Here is a 20,305-nt window from a genome sequence, read left to right on the forward strand (position 1 = left end):
TACTACTACTACTACTACTACTACTACTATTATTATTATTATTATTATTATTATTATTATTATTACTATTGTTGTTGTTGTTATTGTTGTTTTATAATTGTTGTTTATAATTTGTACAATTAACCTCCCTGTGGTTCGACCCCGGTCTTGCCGGGTTATTTATTACTTCGACACTCCTGCACTTGGGAGAAGACATCAATCTTTTCGTCGTGTCAAGTTTTTGGCGCCGTTGCCGGGGAGGTAAGTTCTTGTATAAATTATAGTATTTATTTTATTTTCTCTTTTCACTTTTCTTGTATATAACTTTGTTTCTTTTCTTTTGTTTCTTTTTATTTTGTTTTCTTCCTCCTTCTTTTGCTTTCTTCTTCTTTTTTATTTTATTCCTACACGTGCATGAGAGTGTGGTCACGTACATCAAGTGGTAGACTTTGTAGGGTATCCTCATCATTTTCAGAAAATATGGCCGAAGAAGATAATCAATCACTTCATAATGAAAATAATGAGAATAATCGTGCTAGAACACTTAGAGACCACATGAATCCCACAAGAACAAGTGCACCATCATGCATAGTTTTTCCTCCTGATGCATCTCATTTTAATTTTAAACCAGGTATTATTCAACTTTTACCTTCTTTTCATGGTTTAGAATTGGAAAATCCATACTTGCATTTAAGGGAATTTGAGGAGGTCTGCAACACATATAATAATTTAAATTGTAGCATGAACACCATCAGATTAAAGCTTTTTCCTTTTTCATTAAAAGATAAAGCTAAACCATAGCTACAAAATTTGAGACAATAATAATTTTTTAAGAAGTTTTTTCCATCTCATAGAACAAACTCTTTGAAAAGACAAATCACCACTTTCACTCAAAAACTAGGAGAAACATTTTACTAATATTGGAATAGATATAGAGACTTGTTTAATACTTGCCCTCATGATGGTTTTGAAAGATGGAGATTGGTTTCATATTTTTATGAAGGGTTAACACCTAAAGATAGGAAAATGGTTGAATTGATGTGCAATGGAACTTTTGAAGATAAAAACCTTGATGAAGCAATGGAGTACTTAGATTTGTTAGCTGAAAATGCTCAAAATTGGGACACCGCAGGTACTTATGAAGCACCGAGTAAAACTTAACCTTATACATCTAGTGGATGTATGTACAACCTTAGGGAAGATCATGACCTCCAAGCCAAGTTTGCATCTTTAGCTAGAAAAGTCGAGGCACTAGAATTAAAAAAGAGTAGTCAATTAAAATATGTTCAAGACATTGTGTGTCAAATCTGTGAAATAAATAAACACTCAACCAATGACAATCCAACCTTCCCTTCTTTTAAGGAATGTCTCCATGAACAAGCTCATGCTTTAAATAGTTTTCAAAGACCTAATCATAACTCATATTCGTAAACATACAACCCTGATTGGAGAAATCACCTAAATTTCAGTTGGAAGAGTGATAATAATAATGCACAAACTTCATACCCATCGTTTCAAGCACAACATAATTTCCAAAATTCTTATAGATATGCATCTCCTTATGCTCCACCTTTTAGAAGAAATCTTGAGGAAACATGCATGCATTTATTGAAAAGCAAGAGACAATCAATACTTAACTTGCTCAAAGCATGACATATTTTAAAATACTCTTGTAAAATTAACATCTGCTCTCAGTTTTCAAGAGAAAGGTAAGTTTCCATCTCAACCACAACAAAATCCCAAAGGGCAATACAATGCAAATGCAAGTAGTTTTGGAAGCCAACATATAAATCAAGTTAAATTAGTCACTACTCTTCGTAGTGGTAAGGTTATCGAAAAACCCACACTTGAACCTTTTGAGAAAGATGATGAGTCAATCTTTGAGGGTAAGAAAGAGGTTAAATTTGAAAATTATAAAGAAAAGACTGATTTCCCGCTAGTACTTCCATTTCTTCATGTTATGACCAAAGAAAGGAAAGTCAATCATAACTCTGAAATCTTTGAAACTTTCAAACAGGTTAGGATCAATATACCTTTACTGAATACTATTAAACATGTTTCTTCTTATGTTAAATTTTTGAAAGATCTGTACATTGTGAAGAGAAAACTAAATGTGAAAAAGAAAGCCTTTTTAGCCGAACAAGTAAATGTCATTCTTTAGAACAATAATGCTTTAAAATATAAAAACCTTGTCTGTCCTACAATTTCTAACTTTATTAGAGAATATAAAATTAAAAGAGTCTTATTTGATCTTAGAGCTAATGTTAATTTACTTTCATGTTCAGTTTTTCAGAGTTTTAATCTAGGTGAGTTAAAACCAACTTCCGTAACTCTCTTACTTGCTGATAGATCTGTAAAAGTGCCTAGAGGAATAGTTAAAGATCTGTTGGTACAAGTGAATAAATTCATTTATTTTATAGATTTTGTCATCTTGGATACACAACCTGTTGAAGTATGTAATTCATTTCCTGTTATTTTAGGATGTCCATTTCTTGTAACTTTTAATGCATTAATTAATTGTAGGAATGGACTAATGAAGCTATCATTTAGAAACATGACATTGAAGATTAATATTTTTAACATTTATAAGTAACCTGGAGATGATAATGATTTACAAGAAGTAGATCATATTAAAGAATTAGTTTATGATCAACTTGAATCTACTTTAAGTAAAATGGAGTTGGATAAATTTGAAGATTTACAAATGATTTATTCTCAGGAAGAAATCACGGATGAAAAACGCACCGAAAATGTTGATGTAGATCTTTTATCAAGAGTGAAAATAGATTAAACATCCAACATACATCAATCGATTGTTACTTTCCTAACGAATCGTTACTTTCTCTTAATTCAATGCCTTGGTTTGCTAAAAATATCAATTTTCTTGCTTTAGGATTTTTGCCAGCTCACTAGAGTATCGAAAACAAAAGAAAGTTTTTGAGCGACGTGCAAAACTTTTATTAGGATGACCCTTACTTATTCAAGTATTGTCTTGATCAAATATTTCAAATATTCATTCCTGACAATGAGGTAAGTAATGTCATTAAACTTTGTCATTCTGAAGCATGTGAGAGTTATTTCTCGTCGAGAAAGACAACTGAAAAAATCTTTTAAAATAGATTTTATTGGCCCACCTTGTTCAAGGACTCACATGCATTCTGCAAAGCTTGTGAAAATTGTCAAAAGTCAAGATTTATTTCAAAACATAAGGAATCTTTAAATAATCTTTTATTGTCTTTTAAGACATATCCTGGTGGAGATGTGCATTGTGCATCTCATGATTTATGACCCCATTTCCATAAAGGACATGATAGACTTAGTTTTGGGAATTTGACTAAAAAAGACCCTGTTTGCCAGTTTTTAAGAAAACTGGATGGGAAGCCTATCCTCGACCCGTAGAGGGTGTTTAAGCCGTTCTTGGATGTAAAATCAAGGGAAGATGTAAGTCACAATCACAGCTACCTGTAAATACAGATGGTTTTTCAAAAATAAATAAATAAATAGAGAGATAGAGAGAGAGGGTGAGAGACTCCAGCTAACCTACATATAGCCTTTTTAATTTCTTTTCTATAAAATCCTCTGTTCCTTCATTTCATTTTTACTTAACCTATACATTCAACAAATATAGAAGTATGTAGAAATGACAAGTTCTTCAGGTCATCATATAGGAAATGTCAGTGTTTTCTATGGATCTAGTCTTGGGATATAAAATGAGTTTTTAGAATTAACAAATCATCTTGGTCAGGTACTAGCTGAGAGAAAGATTAATTTAGTGTATAGGGGAGACAACCTTGGGTTAATGGGGTGTGTGTCATTAGCTATATTTTTAGGAGATAGTAAAGTTTTGGGGGTCGTCCCTAAAGTTTTAGCACAAGAAAACATCGTTGGAAAAATAATTAGAGAGGAACTACAGGTCTTCACAATGTCTGGTCAAATGAATGTAATGTTGAAACACGTTGATGCCTTCAGTGCCTTACCAGGTGGTCTGGGTATATTGGAAGAGATCTTTCATATTTCCTTTTGGGCTCAACTGCACATTCATCATAAATCTAAAGGTCTGTTAACTGTTAATGGTTATTATGATAAGTTGTTGTCGTTTCTTGATCATGCTGTGGAACAAGAATTTCTAATATTTTCGGCACGATAAAATCATAATCTCTGCTACTACTGCTGAACAATTAATTAACAAACTACAATCTTTCATTCCTATAATTAATCCCTCCATGAGTCACATAAATTGGTCATCTAAGAAAAGCCATAAAAAGCTTATATTGGATTTAAGCCTTTATTTGTGAATTTTTATGTCTTTTGGTTTTATTATTGTGTTTTGTTGTTTTTTATATTTGTTTAAGTGTGTTTCAGGTTTGTCATTATTCATTATTTCAGGTGATGTTTTCTATACTCTATCTTTCTACCTTAGGATATTAAGGACAATGTCTCGTTTTGGTTGGGGGGAGAGGGTAGTAGTTGATAAAAAAATTTAACTAAAAACGTTTTTTATTTCATAAAGCATGTGTAAAATTATTGTTACTAGGATGCCAGAGTAAATGAGCTCTTTTGTTAAAGTGACTCTTAAGGCGCATCTTAGTAACCATATACTTCTTGAAATATTCAGGCTTACAAACCCTCGCTTTGTTGTCACTTAATTCTGCTCATATACTCATTTAACATGTATTCTTAAACCTTAATTTTCACACACACACACTTTAGCATATGATTGTGGGTTGCATATTGGATTATTATATTATTTATATTCTTTTGTTAAAGGTAATAACTAAGGTAAATGGATAGTAAATAATTTGAAAAAAAAACAAAAAAAAGGCGTAAACAAATAATGATAATAAAAATATAGATAAGTTTGGTTTCGTAGCCTCCCTAACCTAAGCAATAAAACCTGAAGGAGTGTTTTAACGCCTAATACCCTAAAGTCAACTAATTTGGGAGCTATTGACCCAACACTTGTTACATGGGTTGAGGAGAAAAGTTTAAGGGAATCAAACATTGCACTATCTATGTATCAATATTTACAACCTTATTTACTAAGCTCATAAGGGTGTCTCAATATCTAATGCCTTAAGACCAACTAGTCTGGGATTCATTAGCCGAAAGCTCGTTACATGGGTTAAAGATGCATTGTGTTTTAAGTTACATGTGTGTGTGTGTGTGTCTATATATATATATAAAATCTCAACCCAAGGAAGTTAACCTTAAACATTAGAATAAAAATTTTGTCTTCTTTCAAATAAAGCTCCATAACTATGTGTTGATATATTAAGTACAAAAGAAAGGTTTATTAATATCTTTTTTAAGAGGTATTAAGCAGATATATAAATTTAATGAGAGTTTGTTTATCTGGATAGATTAATGGAAGTTGAATAATGAATACCTTGCTTTGTGGAATTTACAAATTATTTTTCTATTTTAACACTTTGATTACTAGGGGTTAGTAATAAGATGGTTGGGAGGTGTGATTAGTACTTAAAAGTGTATCTTTATCAAGATTTTATATCATCATTTTGCATTTGAAGTATCAATAACTCCTTAACTAAAACATGTTTTATAATAACATATCGAATAATATAAGATTCCTTTAATTTGTGGTAAATGTTCATTTTAAATGCAGCCCTATCACATAAATGAAAGGATTGATTGATAAGTTTAAGAATTGAAATTAAAAGGACAAAGAGATGGCTAAACTTAGAAAATAGATACTAGTGCAGTCCAAACCAGAACACTGTTCGGTAATTGGGTCATATCTGGAGTTGTAAATCTCGGATTTAGATCTACTTTATATGGATGAAAAGTAAGACATAGACCTATAACTTTCATGGGGAGCTTACGATTTAAAAATGTCATTTTCAAGTCTAAATTATAGCAATAACGAAGAAGTTTGAATCTGTCATGCAGCTCTAACACTATTTAGTGTTTGACCCATATATAGAGTTCTAGAAGTCCAAATGACCTTAATTGTTTTTTCCTGGAAAGCTAAGATAATTTCCTAGAACTTTCATGTTTTGGTTCTAATTCTGACGTTATTAATGATATTTTGGGCAGACAAGAAAAGATAAAGATTGTCACAAAGTCAAGAATTGGTCACCCACTCATCAAATCAGTAGTTCCTAATTTTAGCCTGTAAAAGGAGGCATTTGCCATGCATTTAGACATCTTTGTTTCTAGATCAAGATCATGCTCTTGCTTTCTCTCTTTGTATTTTTGTAATGCTTAAGTTTTTCTTTTATTAATATCTTGTTCATGGCTTTCATTTCTTTTCCTTTACTTAGTTAACTTTTATCTTATTTATGTTCTTATGTTGTTTATTCATGTTTCTCTTCTTCATTATGTTTAGCTAAGTTAATTATATCAAGGTGAAAAGGTTACACTAATAGTGTCAGAATATGTATAGTGTAAACTGAATATGGACCTTAATGTTTGATACTAACATGTTTTGTATTTGTTATCTTGTTCACTCTTTAATACTTTGCTTGTTAAATGACTAATCTAGATTTATGTTGTATAACACTTGGTACAACAAATACTTGGCACTTCATAGCCTATATTGTATGGTATAACTGACACGTATGCTACGAAATGAACTTGATTTGTTGTTAACATAAGTTATAATCATGAATGTCTGACAACATTTACAAGTATTAGCATTACTCAAATAAGATAACTAATGTAATCATGTTAAAAATTTATAATCTGATTGGAACCTCATTTGTGTGTGGTTTCCAATTGAATAATAAGACTTTATACTATAGTTGTTTGACATACCATTAGTGGATTCTTTAACCTTGACATTTGTTGTTATCATTGTTTAATCCTTACGTTAATCTTCTATCTCAAAGTTCTCATCAACTTCTTCTTCATTATTATTATTATTATTTTATTACTACTACTACTACTACTATTACAATTATTATTATTATTACTATTACTACTACTGTTGCTGCTGCTGCTGCTCTTATTATTATTATTGTTGTTGTTGTTGTTGTTATTGTTATTATTTTTGTTGTTGTATTATTGTTATCTATAATTTATACAATTAACCTCCTTGTGGTTTGACTCCGGTCTTGTCGGGTTATTTATTACTTCGACACTCCTGCACTTGGAAGAAGACATCAATCTTTTAGTCATGTCAGTCGGGTTTCTATTTGTTGGTCTTTTTTAAGGCTCAAAGAAAATCTCTCTTCATGATGAAGTTTCTATAATATTTGGTTAAATCCTAATCATTCTAAGATCTGAATTTTAACATCGCATTTATTTACACCTTATATATTTAATACTTGAGGGTGTACTTTATTGTGTAATTTTATATCCCACAAATATCAAAGTTTACATCTGGACCCTAAAAAAATTAGAAAAATATTTTTGACATGTTGACCAAATCTTAATGGATAATCATAAACTGGTTACGATATCCAGTTTTGGATTTTTTTAAGCATGAAAAAGATGCAATTTTTTTATGAACAATATGCTTGTAAAGATTTCAGGATTTGACCATATACATGAAAATAAAAATATTTTTTTTATTTTTAGAAAGGGAAATTAATTTAAAAGTTTTTTGAGTTTTTTGAAAATGTTTTGAATTGTTTTTAATAATTTTAGAGAAAGTCAGGTATTTTAATGCCAGATTTGTATTTTACAGTATAAATATACGACCCGATATTATATAAAATTGGTAGAAAAATATGTGAGAAAATCATAATTTTTTTAAATGATTTTTTTGAAAATTTTTGGATTAAAAAAAGAGAGTATAGTCCACTGCATAAATAGTAAGACGTGAATTATAATTCATGTTTTCTGTTCACTGAACAGAGGTTGCGAAGAAGAAGAAGAAGAAGAAGAAGAAGAAGAAGGGGCAGGGGAGAGAGGTAGGACAACCTGGTGTGATGTTGGTCTGACCAAGGCTGACAGTGTGCTACCGGTGGTTGCAGTAGTGGAGGCCGATGTCGGCTACGGAAGGAAGAAGAAAAGGTTGTAGAGGAGAGAGAAACGTTGGAAGAAGAAGAGGAAGAGAGTCGCGGTGGCTACTTAGTAGCCAATTGGTGGCAGAAATGGTGAGGGGTTGACATGAGGACGGTGGCTAGGGCTGTGATAGAGATGGTGGCCAGCGATAAAGGAAGCAAAAGAAGAAGAAAAAACAAGTGGGAGGGGCTGCAGAGAAGAGAAACCGACAGTGGCTCTTGGTGGTTGGCTAGTGATTGTGTTGGCTTCCTGTGGTGAAGGTGATGGTGGGAAGATTGGTGATGAGGGTGGTGGTGGCTGAAGGCCACGATAAAGAGAGAAAGAAAGAAGAAATGTGCATAAACGAGAAGAAAAATTGTTTTTCTGGCTGACTTTGGACCTGATTTTCTTCTTTCTCGGGCCATAAATTCCTTTTTTATTTATAAGTAGTGGAAGAGAGCAATCTTTTCTATACTGAAAGAAATTTTCAGCTCTTAATTCAGTTGGGAAGGATCCTAACCGTTTATTCAAAGTAGGCATCTCTAATTGTCAAATCTGCAGACAAAAACTAACAAAGTAGGTCTTTTTAGGTTGTTACCAACATTGATGTATTGTCATTTAGCCTGAACGAGTTACATGGAGTTGTAGAAAAAATGCAGAGAATTATTTTCATGTAAGATTTGTCAAATTTAATAGACATTAGGTATATCAAATGCAGCTGCAAAGTAGATAATTGGACAGCGTTTTTCAGGAAAAAAGAAGATAATGAATAGTGATGAGTTTTGTTTTTTGCCAAAGTTCATTTCAGTCCTTTCTCTTTCAATTGCTTTCAATTTAACCCTAAATGACCATAAACCTTTTTTATTTAATGCAATTAAACTTCTAATTTCAATCAATTAACTTAGTAAAAATTAAATTTGGTCTTTTAAAATTCTATTTTTTTCAATTAAGCCCAAATTAGGCTCCCAAACTTAATTTTTCACCAATTAAGCACTAAATAAAATTAATTTGACCCATTTAAAGTATAATTAAGTCCTTGCACTTAATTAAATCCTTTAATTGGACCTAAATTAATTCTTAAACATAATTAAAATTTAATTTGGCCTATGATTAATTCAAATTGGCCTATTAAAAATTTAATTATATCCTTAGACTTAATTTTTATGCAAATTCGTCCAATAATCATTTAATTTGATCTTGAATTTGCATTTTATTTTTATTTTTGGGCATAATAGGGTACAATTAAACTTTAAATTTCCTTTAAAATTGCAGTTTGATATCCCAATTTGCTTTCTCCACGTTACCAGCCTTTATTTTTATTTTTAATTTTTATTTAAAAAAATAATTTTTGAGGAATAACTCAGAATTAGATTATTACAATTATTATTAGCATTATCATCACTATTAGTAGTATTATTAACAATATTGTTAGTATCATTATTATTATTATTATTATTATTATTATTATTATTATTACTATTACTATTATTATTAAAATGAAAAATCATAAACTTGATTTGTGATGAATTAAAACGCATAAAACTTTGAAAAAAACAAAAAAAAAAATCAAAACAAGAATGACCAAACTGAAATAAATATTATTATTATTAAATTTTTTTTATAAATTTAATTTGAAGGATGAAATTAAAAACTATAAAAACATTGATAAAAAACTAGAGGAAAAAAAATAGAGATGAAATCACAAGAAACAAGTAAAATCTTTATAAGTCATCTAGAAAAAAAAACCAAAAAAATGGAAACTAATTTCAAGAGATGAAAAACTTAAAAAAATAAAATTAATAAAACTTTTCATTTTAAAATGATTTTTCTTAATAAAACAGGAACCGAATCTAAAAAGAAAAAAAGTTCAAGTGCAATTGTGTTTTTTTTAATGGGCAATATAAAAACTAAGGCATATAACAGAAAAAGAAAAGAAAAAAAGAAAATTAAACTGGGGTCAAACCATTCATTATTATTATACATGTGATATCTAAAAAAAAAAATATCACGGTGCATCCAATGATATAATAAAACATTTTTTCTCACCACCTTATAATTTATATGTGCCAATCAAAGGCGGCTTAGTGGCTGACACATGTTTTTTATGTCAAAGGTAGCATTACTCGAGAACCAAATAATTATTGCTAAAATACCATCATAAAATGACAAATTAGGCCCTGCAACAAAGATGTTTTGAGAACTTTCTTTTAAGGGTAATAAAGTCAATTGCACTGTTCTAAAAAAAATGAAAAACAAACAATACTCCTGGCCGTAGTTGAGGAGAAAGATGCCCCTTAAAAGACAAAATGAACCCTATAAAAATAATAATTTACCACTATATGTCAATTATAATGGTTTTAATAAAGGATAAGAATATAATTTTGCTATTATAATCTACAGTAAAACACGTTTAATATCTGTGTTCTTCCACACGGATTAGTTTTATTTCTGTTATAAATAATAATAATAATAATAATAATAATCCTATCACTATCACTCTCGTCCTGTATCTTCGCCTTGTCAAACAATTATCAATGACAAAATGTAATATAGATTATTTATTTAATTATTTCCTCTAAATAACTTGCTCTTGGAGGTCGATCTGCGTCAGAGAAGTAAATTATTATTTCGAAAAAGCCGTCAAGATTTCATGGAGGTATGATTTCTCTCAAAAAAATTTCGTGTTTGAATTTGCATGCATAGTGAATCAAATAAATTTATTTTGTGCAATTCTACGAATATGCGGTGGTTATTTTTTTGTTGTCAATTTTAAGATTTTTTTTTGGGTTTTGTAGGGAATTGAAGAGAGGAAGAAGAAGAGTGAAGCACATTTAACAGTATCTGCTGCAGCTTTCGTCGAAGGAGGGATACAGGAAGCGTGTGATGATGCTTGCAGTATTTGCCTGGAAAACTTCTGCGACAGCGATCCCTCAACTGTATGTAGTAATTAATTGATCAATGCTTTTATTTATTTATTAATTCATTTGATTATTTATAGGTAAATAATTGACTCAATAAAATAAAATAATTTAACTTAAATGAAACCACATAAATAATTTCCTTTTTTTCACAAAATCCACACAATGTTTTTTTTTTTTCAGGTGACCAGTTGCAAGCATGAGTTCCACCTCCAGTGCATTCTTGAATGGTACTTTCATTTATTTATTTAGTTAAATTGCTGCATTTATAGGTGTCAGGGTAGTTGTAGCGTTGGATGGATGGTGCTGACAGGGGACTTTACCTAGTTATTGGCCAAGTAGACTGACTTTGATTGATCAGGGATCGTAGCAATGAAGATAGCTGTGCATTGGACAATCTTGGATAGCCCCATTATGTACAAATTGCTCTTCTAGGTTCAATTTGTTGGTAGATATGGTGGGAGGATGGATGGGAAAAATTCCCATATTTGGCATGGTATATGAAGACTTAGTGAAGGAAATGAAGGATCCCTGTATCCTTCTTGACTTGTAATATGCAATCCCTCCAATTTGTACAAATGGGAATTATCCTTCTGTCTCTCCCTTGTAACATGCAGTCTTTGAAGCTCGTTGGCAGAGGGGTTAGGGGACTTGTGTTGTTATAGGAACCTAATGAGAAGTGCGAAGGCACTTTTGACTATAAGGCACAGTATCATATCACTAGGGCAGGACGACCCTACCTTCTCCAGTTTCTCCTTTCCTCTTATCTACATGTGCATAAGTAAACCTTTATTTAAATTGGACACATAACACATGAAGCTTGCCAGAAAAAAGAAAAGGTGAAGCTGAGGTAGAAATCCTATTTTCAATCTAAATAGATGAATTTAGGTTGACATGAGTGCTAATTTGGATTTAATGTTCCAGGTGTCAAAGGAGTTCCCAGTGCCCTATGTGTTGGCAACCCATCAGTTTAAAGGATCCGATGAGGTTCAATTGTTTTTGCTGCCCTCATATTTTCCTGTTATTTTTCCTTGCTAATAGTTTGAAAAATGAATTTCTTATTTTTCTTACTTTGGCAGTCAGGAATTACTTGAGGCTGTAGAACAGGAGAGGAGTTTTAGGTTTAATCCATCAAGAAATGCCACCATATTTCATCATCCAGCCCTTGGAGACTTTGAATTACAGCATGTCTGTAATCCACCTCTGCTAGTTGCAAGCCTTTCTTTTTGACAAACCAGACATAAGCTTAATTGTGATCAAATTCAATGGTGTGTCAAATGCAGTTGCCAGTGGGTGCAAATGATGCTGAACTTGAAGAGCGTTTAATACAGCACTTGACTGCTGCTGCGGCAATGGGGCGGCGTCGTATTGCTAGAAGGGAGGGGCAGCGGAACAGGTCATCAGCTCAAGGTCATCCACAGGTCTTAGTATTCTCGAGTCAACCTAATGGATCCCCTGCTGGCTCAATTTCTTCCTCCCCAACTCAGAGAGAAGGTGAACCTGTTTCTGCAATCACAATAGCAACACCATCTTCCCAACCACTTGAATCTTCTCTACAACCAATCACACCAATGTCTTCTGAAGCCCTGGCTGATCAATGTTCTGCTTCAGCTTCTGGATCCAGTTTTACCAATCAACATGCAAATTCCATGGACAATAGGTGCAGGGACAAATTTAATTTTGATTTTTTTTTAAACTTTTGGTCACTGTCGTAGTTATAAATGAACATTCTTCACCAATTTCTGTCAGTGTAACTGGAATTTTGTTATATGAAGGTCTCCTAATCAGTCTTCTCCAAATAGTCAAGACAGAGCAGGGCCGTCAGACCTACAGTCATTTTCAGAGTCTATCAAATCTAAATTCAATGCTGTGTCAATGAGGTATCAATTTGTTGGAAACATTTGACAGTTTGATAATATTGACATGTTTGATGAATTTCTGCTTCTCTATGCTCATGAATTGATTTTCATTTGTTTCTCCTTGCCAGATACAAAGAGTCAATTTCAAAGAGTACTAGAGGATGGAAAGAGAGACTTTTCACTCGCAATACTACCATGGCAGATCTAGGTTCTGAAGTTAGAAGAGAGGTCAATGCTGGAATTGCGACAGTATCTCGCATGATGGAGCGTCTAGAAACCAGAGATGATAGTAGAACTGGCACCACTTCTGTATCAAACAGTGTAGACAGTTCAGTTGCAGAATCTAACAGTCAGCAACCGGAGGTTGGTGTTGTCAATGCAACAAGTGATCCCAATACTAAAGTGCAAGCTTCACATGCTGCAAGTTCTGGCTCAGTTTAAGTACAATTTCACAATCTTATCATTGACATTTAATAGGAAGGTATATTTTGGCATGGATTTTCTTTTTACAGCATATGGTGATGCATTTGTGAAAATCTTATAACTACTGAACACATAAACTGATGTATTATTTTCAAACCAGTGCAAACAGACTCCTTTTTGATAGCATTTGGTTGTGTGCATCTCTTACTCTTATATAACTAATACAATTTTTTGTTTGTTTTCTCCAAATATCTATGCATTGATTCATTCCTCTCTGTATCTTTTTTTTTTTTTCAATTATCCAAGCATTTTGTTACTTTCTTCTTTATGGTTTTATCGGTTGATCCCTAGTCCTTACAATGCACATTGTATTGAATGTTGCAAATATAGTTCATTGCTACCCATTTTCATTATCATCTGCTAGAAGCTCAAGCATCAGTTACAGTGTTGCCAACATAGTCCTTACAGTGCACATTGTACAACTATTGTTATCGCTGTAGTTGAATTATGCACTTTTGCACCTTTTTCTACGAAGATAGGAGGAAAGGAAGACCAGGTTGTTGCCTTGAGCAAATTTGTGCTGTTGCAGAAAAAAATAGAGGATTTATTTGGTGAAGATAATCAAGTTCCAGTTTGTTCTTTTCTTTTAACCTTTCTGAACTTAAACAGAAGCGGTAGTTTACAAGACACAGATCCTTCCTGGAGGGTAGCTCCACAGAGCAAATAACACCTGGGTGATTCTACATCCATGTCTGAAATTGGTAGCACAGACAGGTGATCCTTGTTATGTTTAATGGGCCAAATCCTAACAGTAACTGCAGCCAGCACTCTTTGGTGGTGGACCCATGGTGTAATAGCCGGTGCCCTTTTTAATGGACTGTCTAGTTCAACTTATGATAGTTGTGTAAAGATTTGATGGTTAGACTGAGCATTTTCAGGGTATGAACGGTGAATCAGGCTTGAAAAGGTGATAATTCGACTTGTGCGATGTATCCCATCAATTGAAAAGGATGATAAATGTTGATTGCTATCTAATTTGAGATGGTTTTTTGTTCTGGTGGTTTCAAGAATCTCAAAAAATCGTGGTCAAGGACTAGGAGTACACTTTTGAGCAGCTGGTCCAATGTGGCTTGGTTGAAGCAAGTATAGCTCTTTTCCTAGTTGAAATCTAAGCTCTCAAGCTTTTAAACTTTTTGCTGATCTATATCTCTTAATCCTGGTTCAGTAAATCTGTGGACTTGTTGGCAAACATAGCACTGAGAGGTGAATGAGCTACCTGGGTATTTTGTTTGGAAGTATCTCTTCTTAATAAATGCAGGAATTTAAGAAAATGGTGCAAAGTTTTGTTGATTGAACCAAGTGCAATTAGTATGAAATGCCATGAATCGTATGCAGTGGCATATACATGAACATTACACCTGCATATCATTCTAAATTTCCTGCCAAAGCCTGGTTTCTGTGGCATAGTATTTTTATTACAGATGATGTTTTCTTTTCCTCTTCTTTCACAGTGATATGCTATTTCCTAGTGAGAATTGTGAGTTCAGTTGAATGTACTGTTTTTTGTTTTCCTTTTCCCCTTTGTCATTTGTCGAAGGAGCTGGCCCATTTTCTGGTCAGAATTATGACTTCATTAGGGATGCCTTTTGTTGACATAATGTCTGCTTTGCAGATATAGAATGCTGTGGATGAGATGCCTTGCCCCTCTTCAAGCTAGCTTATTATAGAAACGGAAACAAATTGTCGAGCGAACTGCGAGTCAGAAATAAAGAACTAGACCAAACGCTCTTATCCGGACACGGACTCCAGTAGATGCTCGTAAATCAGTTTACAAGGACGACCTTACATATAATTATAATCCACAAGGTACTTTACAAGGACGGTAGGTGTGCTAGTATTTTGAGATATAGATGATTTAAAGCTTTGAATAAATTCCTTTTGCTTTCAGCTTTTGTGATTTTGCGTTCATCTGTCTTCTGTCTGGTCATTTGTGATTGTGATTGCAAGGGCCTTTTAGTTTGTTTTTGTGATTGGAGCTGTTACCGCACGCATAAAAAGTGTTTGGTGATAGAAAAGTAGTCTATTTGTCTTTGCATAAACATGCTTTTATGAGAGAACTCTTAAGAGATTAGTAAATTGATTATTGCTGCTGTGTAAAGTTACAAAAACAACTTTTAAAAAATGTTTGAAAACACTAAGATATATAAATAGTATTTTCAATACATGTAATTTTGAGTCATTTTCATGGCATCTTTTAATTAATATTTTATTCATCTACAAATTGTAACTAAGCACCTTTGCAATTCATTTTCATAATTGCTTTTTTTTAAACCTTTCTTTTTTTATTTATATCACAACCGCACACTGAAAGAAAAAGCTTATTTTACAAATATAATTCAAATGATTTGAACCTTTACATATATTTTTTTGAATTCTCAGTTATAATTAACTCATTTATAATTGTACGAAGGATCCTTACTTTTGGTTGGGCAGGAGGCTGGGCTACGCATCAAAACCTCATTTTCATTTCTTACTCTATCTTTAAAATCCCAATTCTGACAAGAACAGATAAGGAAAAAAAACCCTAGAGGGGAGTTTTTCTGAAATTAAAAAAAATCTGGGAACAACGATTTCTCAATTTTTTTTCTCAGTAGTAGTTTCTGTTTTATTAAAAAAAAAAAGAATTTTTAAAAAGAGTTTCTACCAAAAATAGAAAACTTAATCATGTGTTTTTAATCACAGAAAAAAATAAACTAGTTTTTAAATAGATTTTGTATTTAACCAAAGTTTTTATTTAAAAAATCAATCCAACTAATTCTATATAAAATATATATATATATTGTGATTCTAGAATTTGGATTGAATTTATGTACAAATTATATAATAATAAAAAAAAGAACTGCATTTATTTTTTAACTGTCCCAATCTATCTAAACTGTCTCTTGATTATTTCTTTACTTTTACACCAAAAATAAATATATATTTTTTTAATTTAAAAAATAAGTACAGATTTTCTTATTGCAGTCTAGAATCCCAAGTTTTATGGTATTAAGAGAGTAACTAATGATATCTTATTAGTGACTTATTTTGTCCACTTTAAAGAAAAAATAGAAATAGATAGGAGAAAGAAATCTTATGTGGAGATTTTCTTATAACTTTTAATGGGTCATAGGTTTATTAATTTTTTTTTGGTGCATGTTTCTCTCTTTAAAGTGAGTTTAGGAAGTAATTAATAAAATGTCATTAGTTGCTCTCTGAACAACATTAAATAGATTTTTTTAATTCAAAAAATCAATACAAATTCTTTATAGCATTTTTTTAAATGTGATATTTTCCGAGATCTCTTTCTATTTGTATTACCCCCCCCCCCTGTTTTTTGGAAAGATGTTAGCCCACCCTAGAGTGAGCATTCAGGTAATTTGGGCAAAAGATTGCCATTTAGAATAATTACTCGAATTAGTCCTTTACATTTTTATCCAACGAAACAATTCATGTAATATAGATTTTTACTCGAAACTCCTTTAAAAATTTAAATGAGCTAGGTAAAATCAGGTCTTAGAATTGTTTTTACCAGGTTCAAGAATCCATTAGTTTAAAGAACTTATAAATCAATAGACGCCATTTTCAGTGTTCTGTAAACAAAATTTCAATTTTGAAGAGGGTGGTGATTATGCAAACACGTACGGTTCTCATTGCTCCATCACCTCAAGGGAGCTAGTATGTGCCCTCTAGATGTTTGTGTGGATGGAAGACGACTTTAACCAGCTCTATATAGAAAAATATCAAGCAGTAAGCATGCTGCAAAACAGGAACCACCAGAACACATGGAATGATGCTTGTCCTAGTATATCTGTCTTCTTTGCAAACCCTATCATAACCAAGGGCGGTTCTATATACAAAACTTGGGTGGGTATGTTGTCAATACTTTTTTTGTACTATTATTATATCAGTCCAATTACATTTAATTAAATTAGCTCAAGAAAAATATCTTTTGTCTATAAAATTAGCCATCTTCTTTTTAATTAAAATTTCTATTTTTTTTTAGTTAAAAGAGTCAAAATAAAAAATCTTATTCTTCTCATGCTAGATTACTTATTGTTTCTCTACATATTTAATTCACAAAATTTAACAAAAGCAACACACCTTTTCTTTCTCCATTTATTCATTACACACAAATTCAACTCATCTAATTTCAACAACTAAAACGTTACTTCAAACTTTAAAAAATGTTAGATTTGATATTTTTTTTTGTACACGTGTAATATATTTACATACAATATGAGATTGACATGCCTCATATAAAAAGCTACAAGTCATTCATATCAGCAACAAGGATTGATGATAATTTACTAACATTATCATTACAATATATTTAACTTAACAATAAATTTTTAGTTGGAAGAGTTGAATTCTAAATTCAATGATATGACAATTAAATTTCTTGTGTTTAGCTCTTTTTTAGAATATAAAAATAACTTTATATCATTTAAAGTATATGTTATATGAAACTTGTAGATAATTTTTATCCTGAAGATTTCAATAAATAAGAGATGCATTATTTAAAATCTCAACTAAAGTATTATCAAATTGATTTTACTTATCATAAGGGCTTTCAAAATATCTTACCATTTTCAAATTATATAGAGGATTAATGAAAACAAATAAGTTGCAATACAATCATTTGACTAATAAGTTAATTCATTTTATTTTGACTTTGTATGTTTTCGGTACTATCTTTAAAAAGTGAGCATTTTTAATTGTGAGGCATGTTAAAAATATATTTCATAATAAAATGAAAGAGGAGTTTTCAGCATATTTAATGATAATTTATACTGAACGAGAACTTGTTGAAGATATCTATTTAAATTTAATTATAGATAAATTTTATTCCATAAAATATCAAAAGATGTTATTTCAATAGTGAATTTATCTTTACTTTTACTTTAATTTTATGTATTTTTAAATTTATTTTTTTAATATTTTAAGTCATGTATTTGAATTAAAATTTTATTGTTAAATTCATATATTCATGTTCATGAATTAATGATTAATCTTAAAAAAAATTGCAATATTTGTTTAGCCCTGGGTGGAATAAATTGGCTCCGTCATTGATCATAACCTAATTTTAGTTTTTCAAAACTATCTTTTTCTTGAAAAAGAAATTCTGAGATTTTAAAAAAATTCTCATTAGTAAATATATCTTTATCTCATTATGTAAAATATCTTTATTTTGTTATGTTAAAAATTAATTTTTGTAAAGTCCAAAATTAAGATTTTTAAAAAATCTTACTCCTAACTAACTATTCTAAAGTTTAAAAAATAAAAAAAATGTTTTTTATTTAAAATTTTGATTATAGATAATCGCAAACTTGTTATGATACTCATTAGAGGTTTTCTTTTTTAAAAAAAAGTATATTAAAATGCAATTTATATTTTTTTTTTATGAAATACATATGAAAGTTTTAGAATTTGATCTTAAGCACAGAAAATAAAATGGATTTTGTATTTTAAAATAAAGAAAAGTTTCTAGGGTTTTTGGAATTTTTTGAAATTAAAAAAATAAGTATTTTTAATATTAGATTAGTATTTTATAGTATAGGTTTACAATTTAGATATTAAGTGAAATATATGTGAGGGATTTATAAATAGTTTTAAAATGGTTTCTAAATTGTTTTTTGAATTTTTTGGAATTACTTGAGAGTTTGTTTGGCAAAAGTACATAAAATGAAAATATAAAAATTGTTAGAAAATCAATAAAGTGTGTTTGCTAAATATAACTAAAATTTAGAGGCTTAAAAATTATATTTATTAAACACGTTAATATAAAAATTAATCATGCCAAATATTATTTTATTAAAAAATAAATTCAGTCTAGTCATGTGGGTTGAGCTAATAAAGATCAAAGAGAGAACCGATTGAATTTGCTCAAGAATACCAAGAAATTGTAGAGATACCCAAAAACGCAACTTCAATGGTCCTGTGCCCGTTTGACAATCACGTAGACATGCAAAGTTTTATTTCTCCTATGTTGAGTTTTTTTTTTTTCCTGTTCTTTTTCTAAAAAATAAATTCACAGCATAAATAACATTGCTCTTTTCACAATCGCGCATGCATTTAGCGATTGTTACTTAAAGAAGAAAAAATTACCACCTTAATAGTTTCAAACCATATCCAATGTAATATAAAGAGGTGGAGTTCAAAAAAAAAAAAATTGACTTTTTTTTAAATCAAGATCTTAAAAGAAAATTCTTAGCGGAACTTGATATATAATGATTAACCAAATATTTTTAAAACTATAGTTAGAATAAAATACAATTCCAATTATATCTCACCACATTAGATTTTGTTAGTGATTATTTTAATTCTCTCAAATGCAATGAATAACCTAAGATTAAAAAAAAAACAAAAAACTAAACAAGCCAATCCTTGTTGTGTATAGGAAAATGTTGGCATTTAATGCTTGGGAAATTATTTTTATACCCTTCTTAAACCCTTTTGCCAAAGCTGATAAAACATAGAATTGAAATAGTCTAATACGATTGGCGCATAATAAAATGTCCTTACAGTGCACAAATCCACGTCATCTTGTTGTCTATAAGCAACTCTTTTCTTTTTCTAAATAATGTTATCTATAATTACAAATAATATTTAAGAATTAAGAATTTGAGATTAAATTTAAGAGGTTTTGATGTCTATAGGTCTATCAATGTTCGAACCTTAATGTGTTTAACCTATGTTCACATTGGTAAGTTTAGATTTAGTTTTAATGGATGAAAAATGATTCAAAATTAAACTTGATTATAAAATTTCAATTTCAAAACCAAATAATGAAATTGCACAGCTATCATAAAGTTTCAACTTGTTGAATTCTTATGACTTGTAATGATAAGATATTTTAATAATCAGAGCAAAAATAAAAATATATACGAGGTTGAGTTATTTTTTCAAAATATATAACTCATAATTTATCACCATAATTTAAAAACTATCAATGAAAAATAATAATAATAATAATAATATTTCTCAGACACATCCATACAATAATTAAAAAATGAGTTATTTTAAAAAAAAAATATTTCCATTAAAAAAGTTATCCTAAGAAAATATTTTCCACATAACAAACTGACCTCGGATATTCCGCCAGCCAAATGGACCCACATCTCTTCACGGCATCCGGGA

At 30.6% G+C, this 20,305-nt stretch overlaps 1 protein-coding gene across 2 annotated transcripts; it reads left to right on the forward strand.

Moving 5' to 3' along the window:
• The first annotated feature begins 10,420 nt into the window (after positions 1-10,420).
• LOC105134540 (E3 ubiquitin-protein ligase RHF2A-like) lies at positions 10,421-15,107 on the forward strand. 2 transcript variants are annotated; one of them, XM_011038993.1, is made up of 9 exons: positions 10,421-10,582; positions 10,722-10,862; positions 11,028-11,074; positions 11,769-11,831; positions 11,924-12,032; positions 12,128-12,504; positions 12,620-12,724; positions 12,832-13,144; positions 14,799-15,107. In XM_011038993.1, exons 1-8 carry the CDS (start codon positions 10,577-10,579, stop codon positions 13,142-13,144), a joined length of 1,161 nt encoding a protein of 386 aa, XP_011037295.1. In that variant the 5' UTR covers positions 10,421-10,576; the 3' UTR covers positions 14,799-15,107. The 2 variants fall into 2 exon arrangements, with proteins under 2 accessions (XP_011037295.1, XP_011037294.1); XM_011038992.1 differs by having other exon boundaries at positions 10,425-10,582; positions 12,832-13,184.
• Positions 15,108-20,305: the final 5,198 nt, after the last annotated feature.

This window comes from Populus euphratica, unplaced genomic scaffold, assembly GCF_000495115.2.
Source record: "Populus euphratica unplaced genomic scaffold, PopEup_1.0 scaffold104.1, whole genome shotgun sequence".
Taxonomy (NCBI): domain Eukaryota; kingdom Viridiplantae; phylum Streptophyta; class Magnoliopsida; order Malpighiales; family Salicaceae; genus Populus; species Populus euphratica.

Excerpts from the sequence above, each read along its gene's own strand:
- LOC105134540 (XM_011038993.1), top strand. Across the intron at positions 11,075-11,768 it reads CTCCAGTGCATTCTTGAATG|GTGTCAAAGGAGTTCCCAGT; the intron begins GTACTTTCATTT and ends TTAATGTTCCAG. Across the intron at positions 12,033-12,127 it reads GAGACTTTGAATTACAGCAT|TTGCCAGTGGGTGCAAATGA; the intron begins GTCTGTAATCCA and ends TGTCAAATGCAG.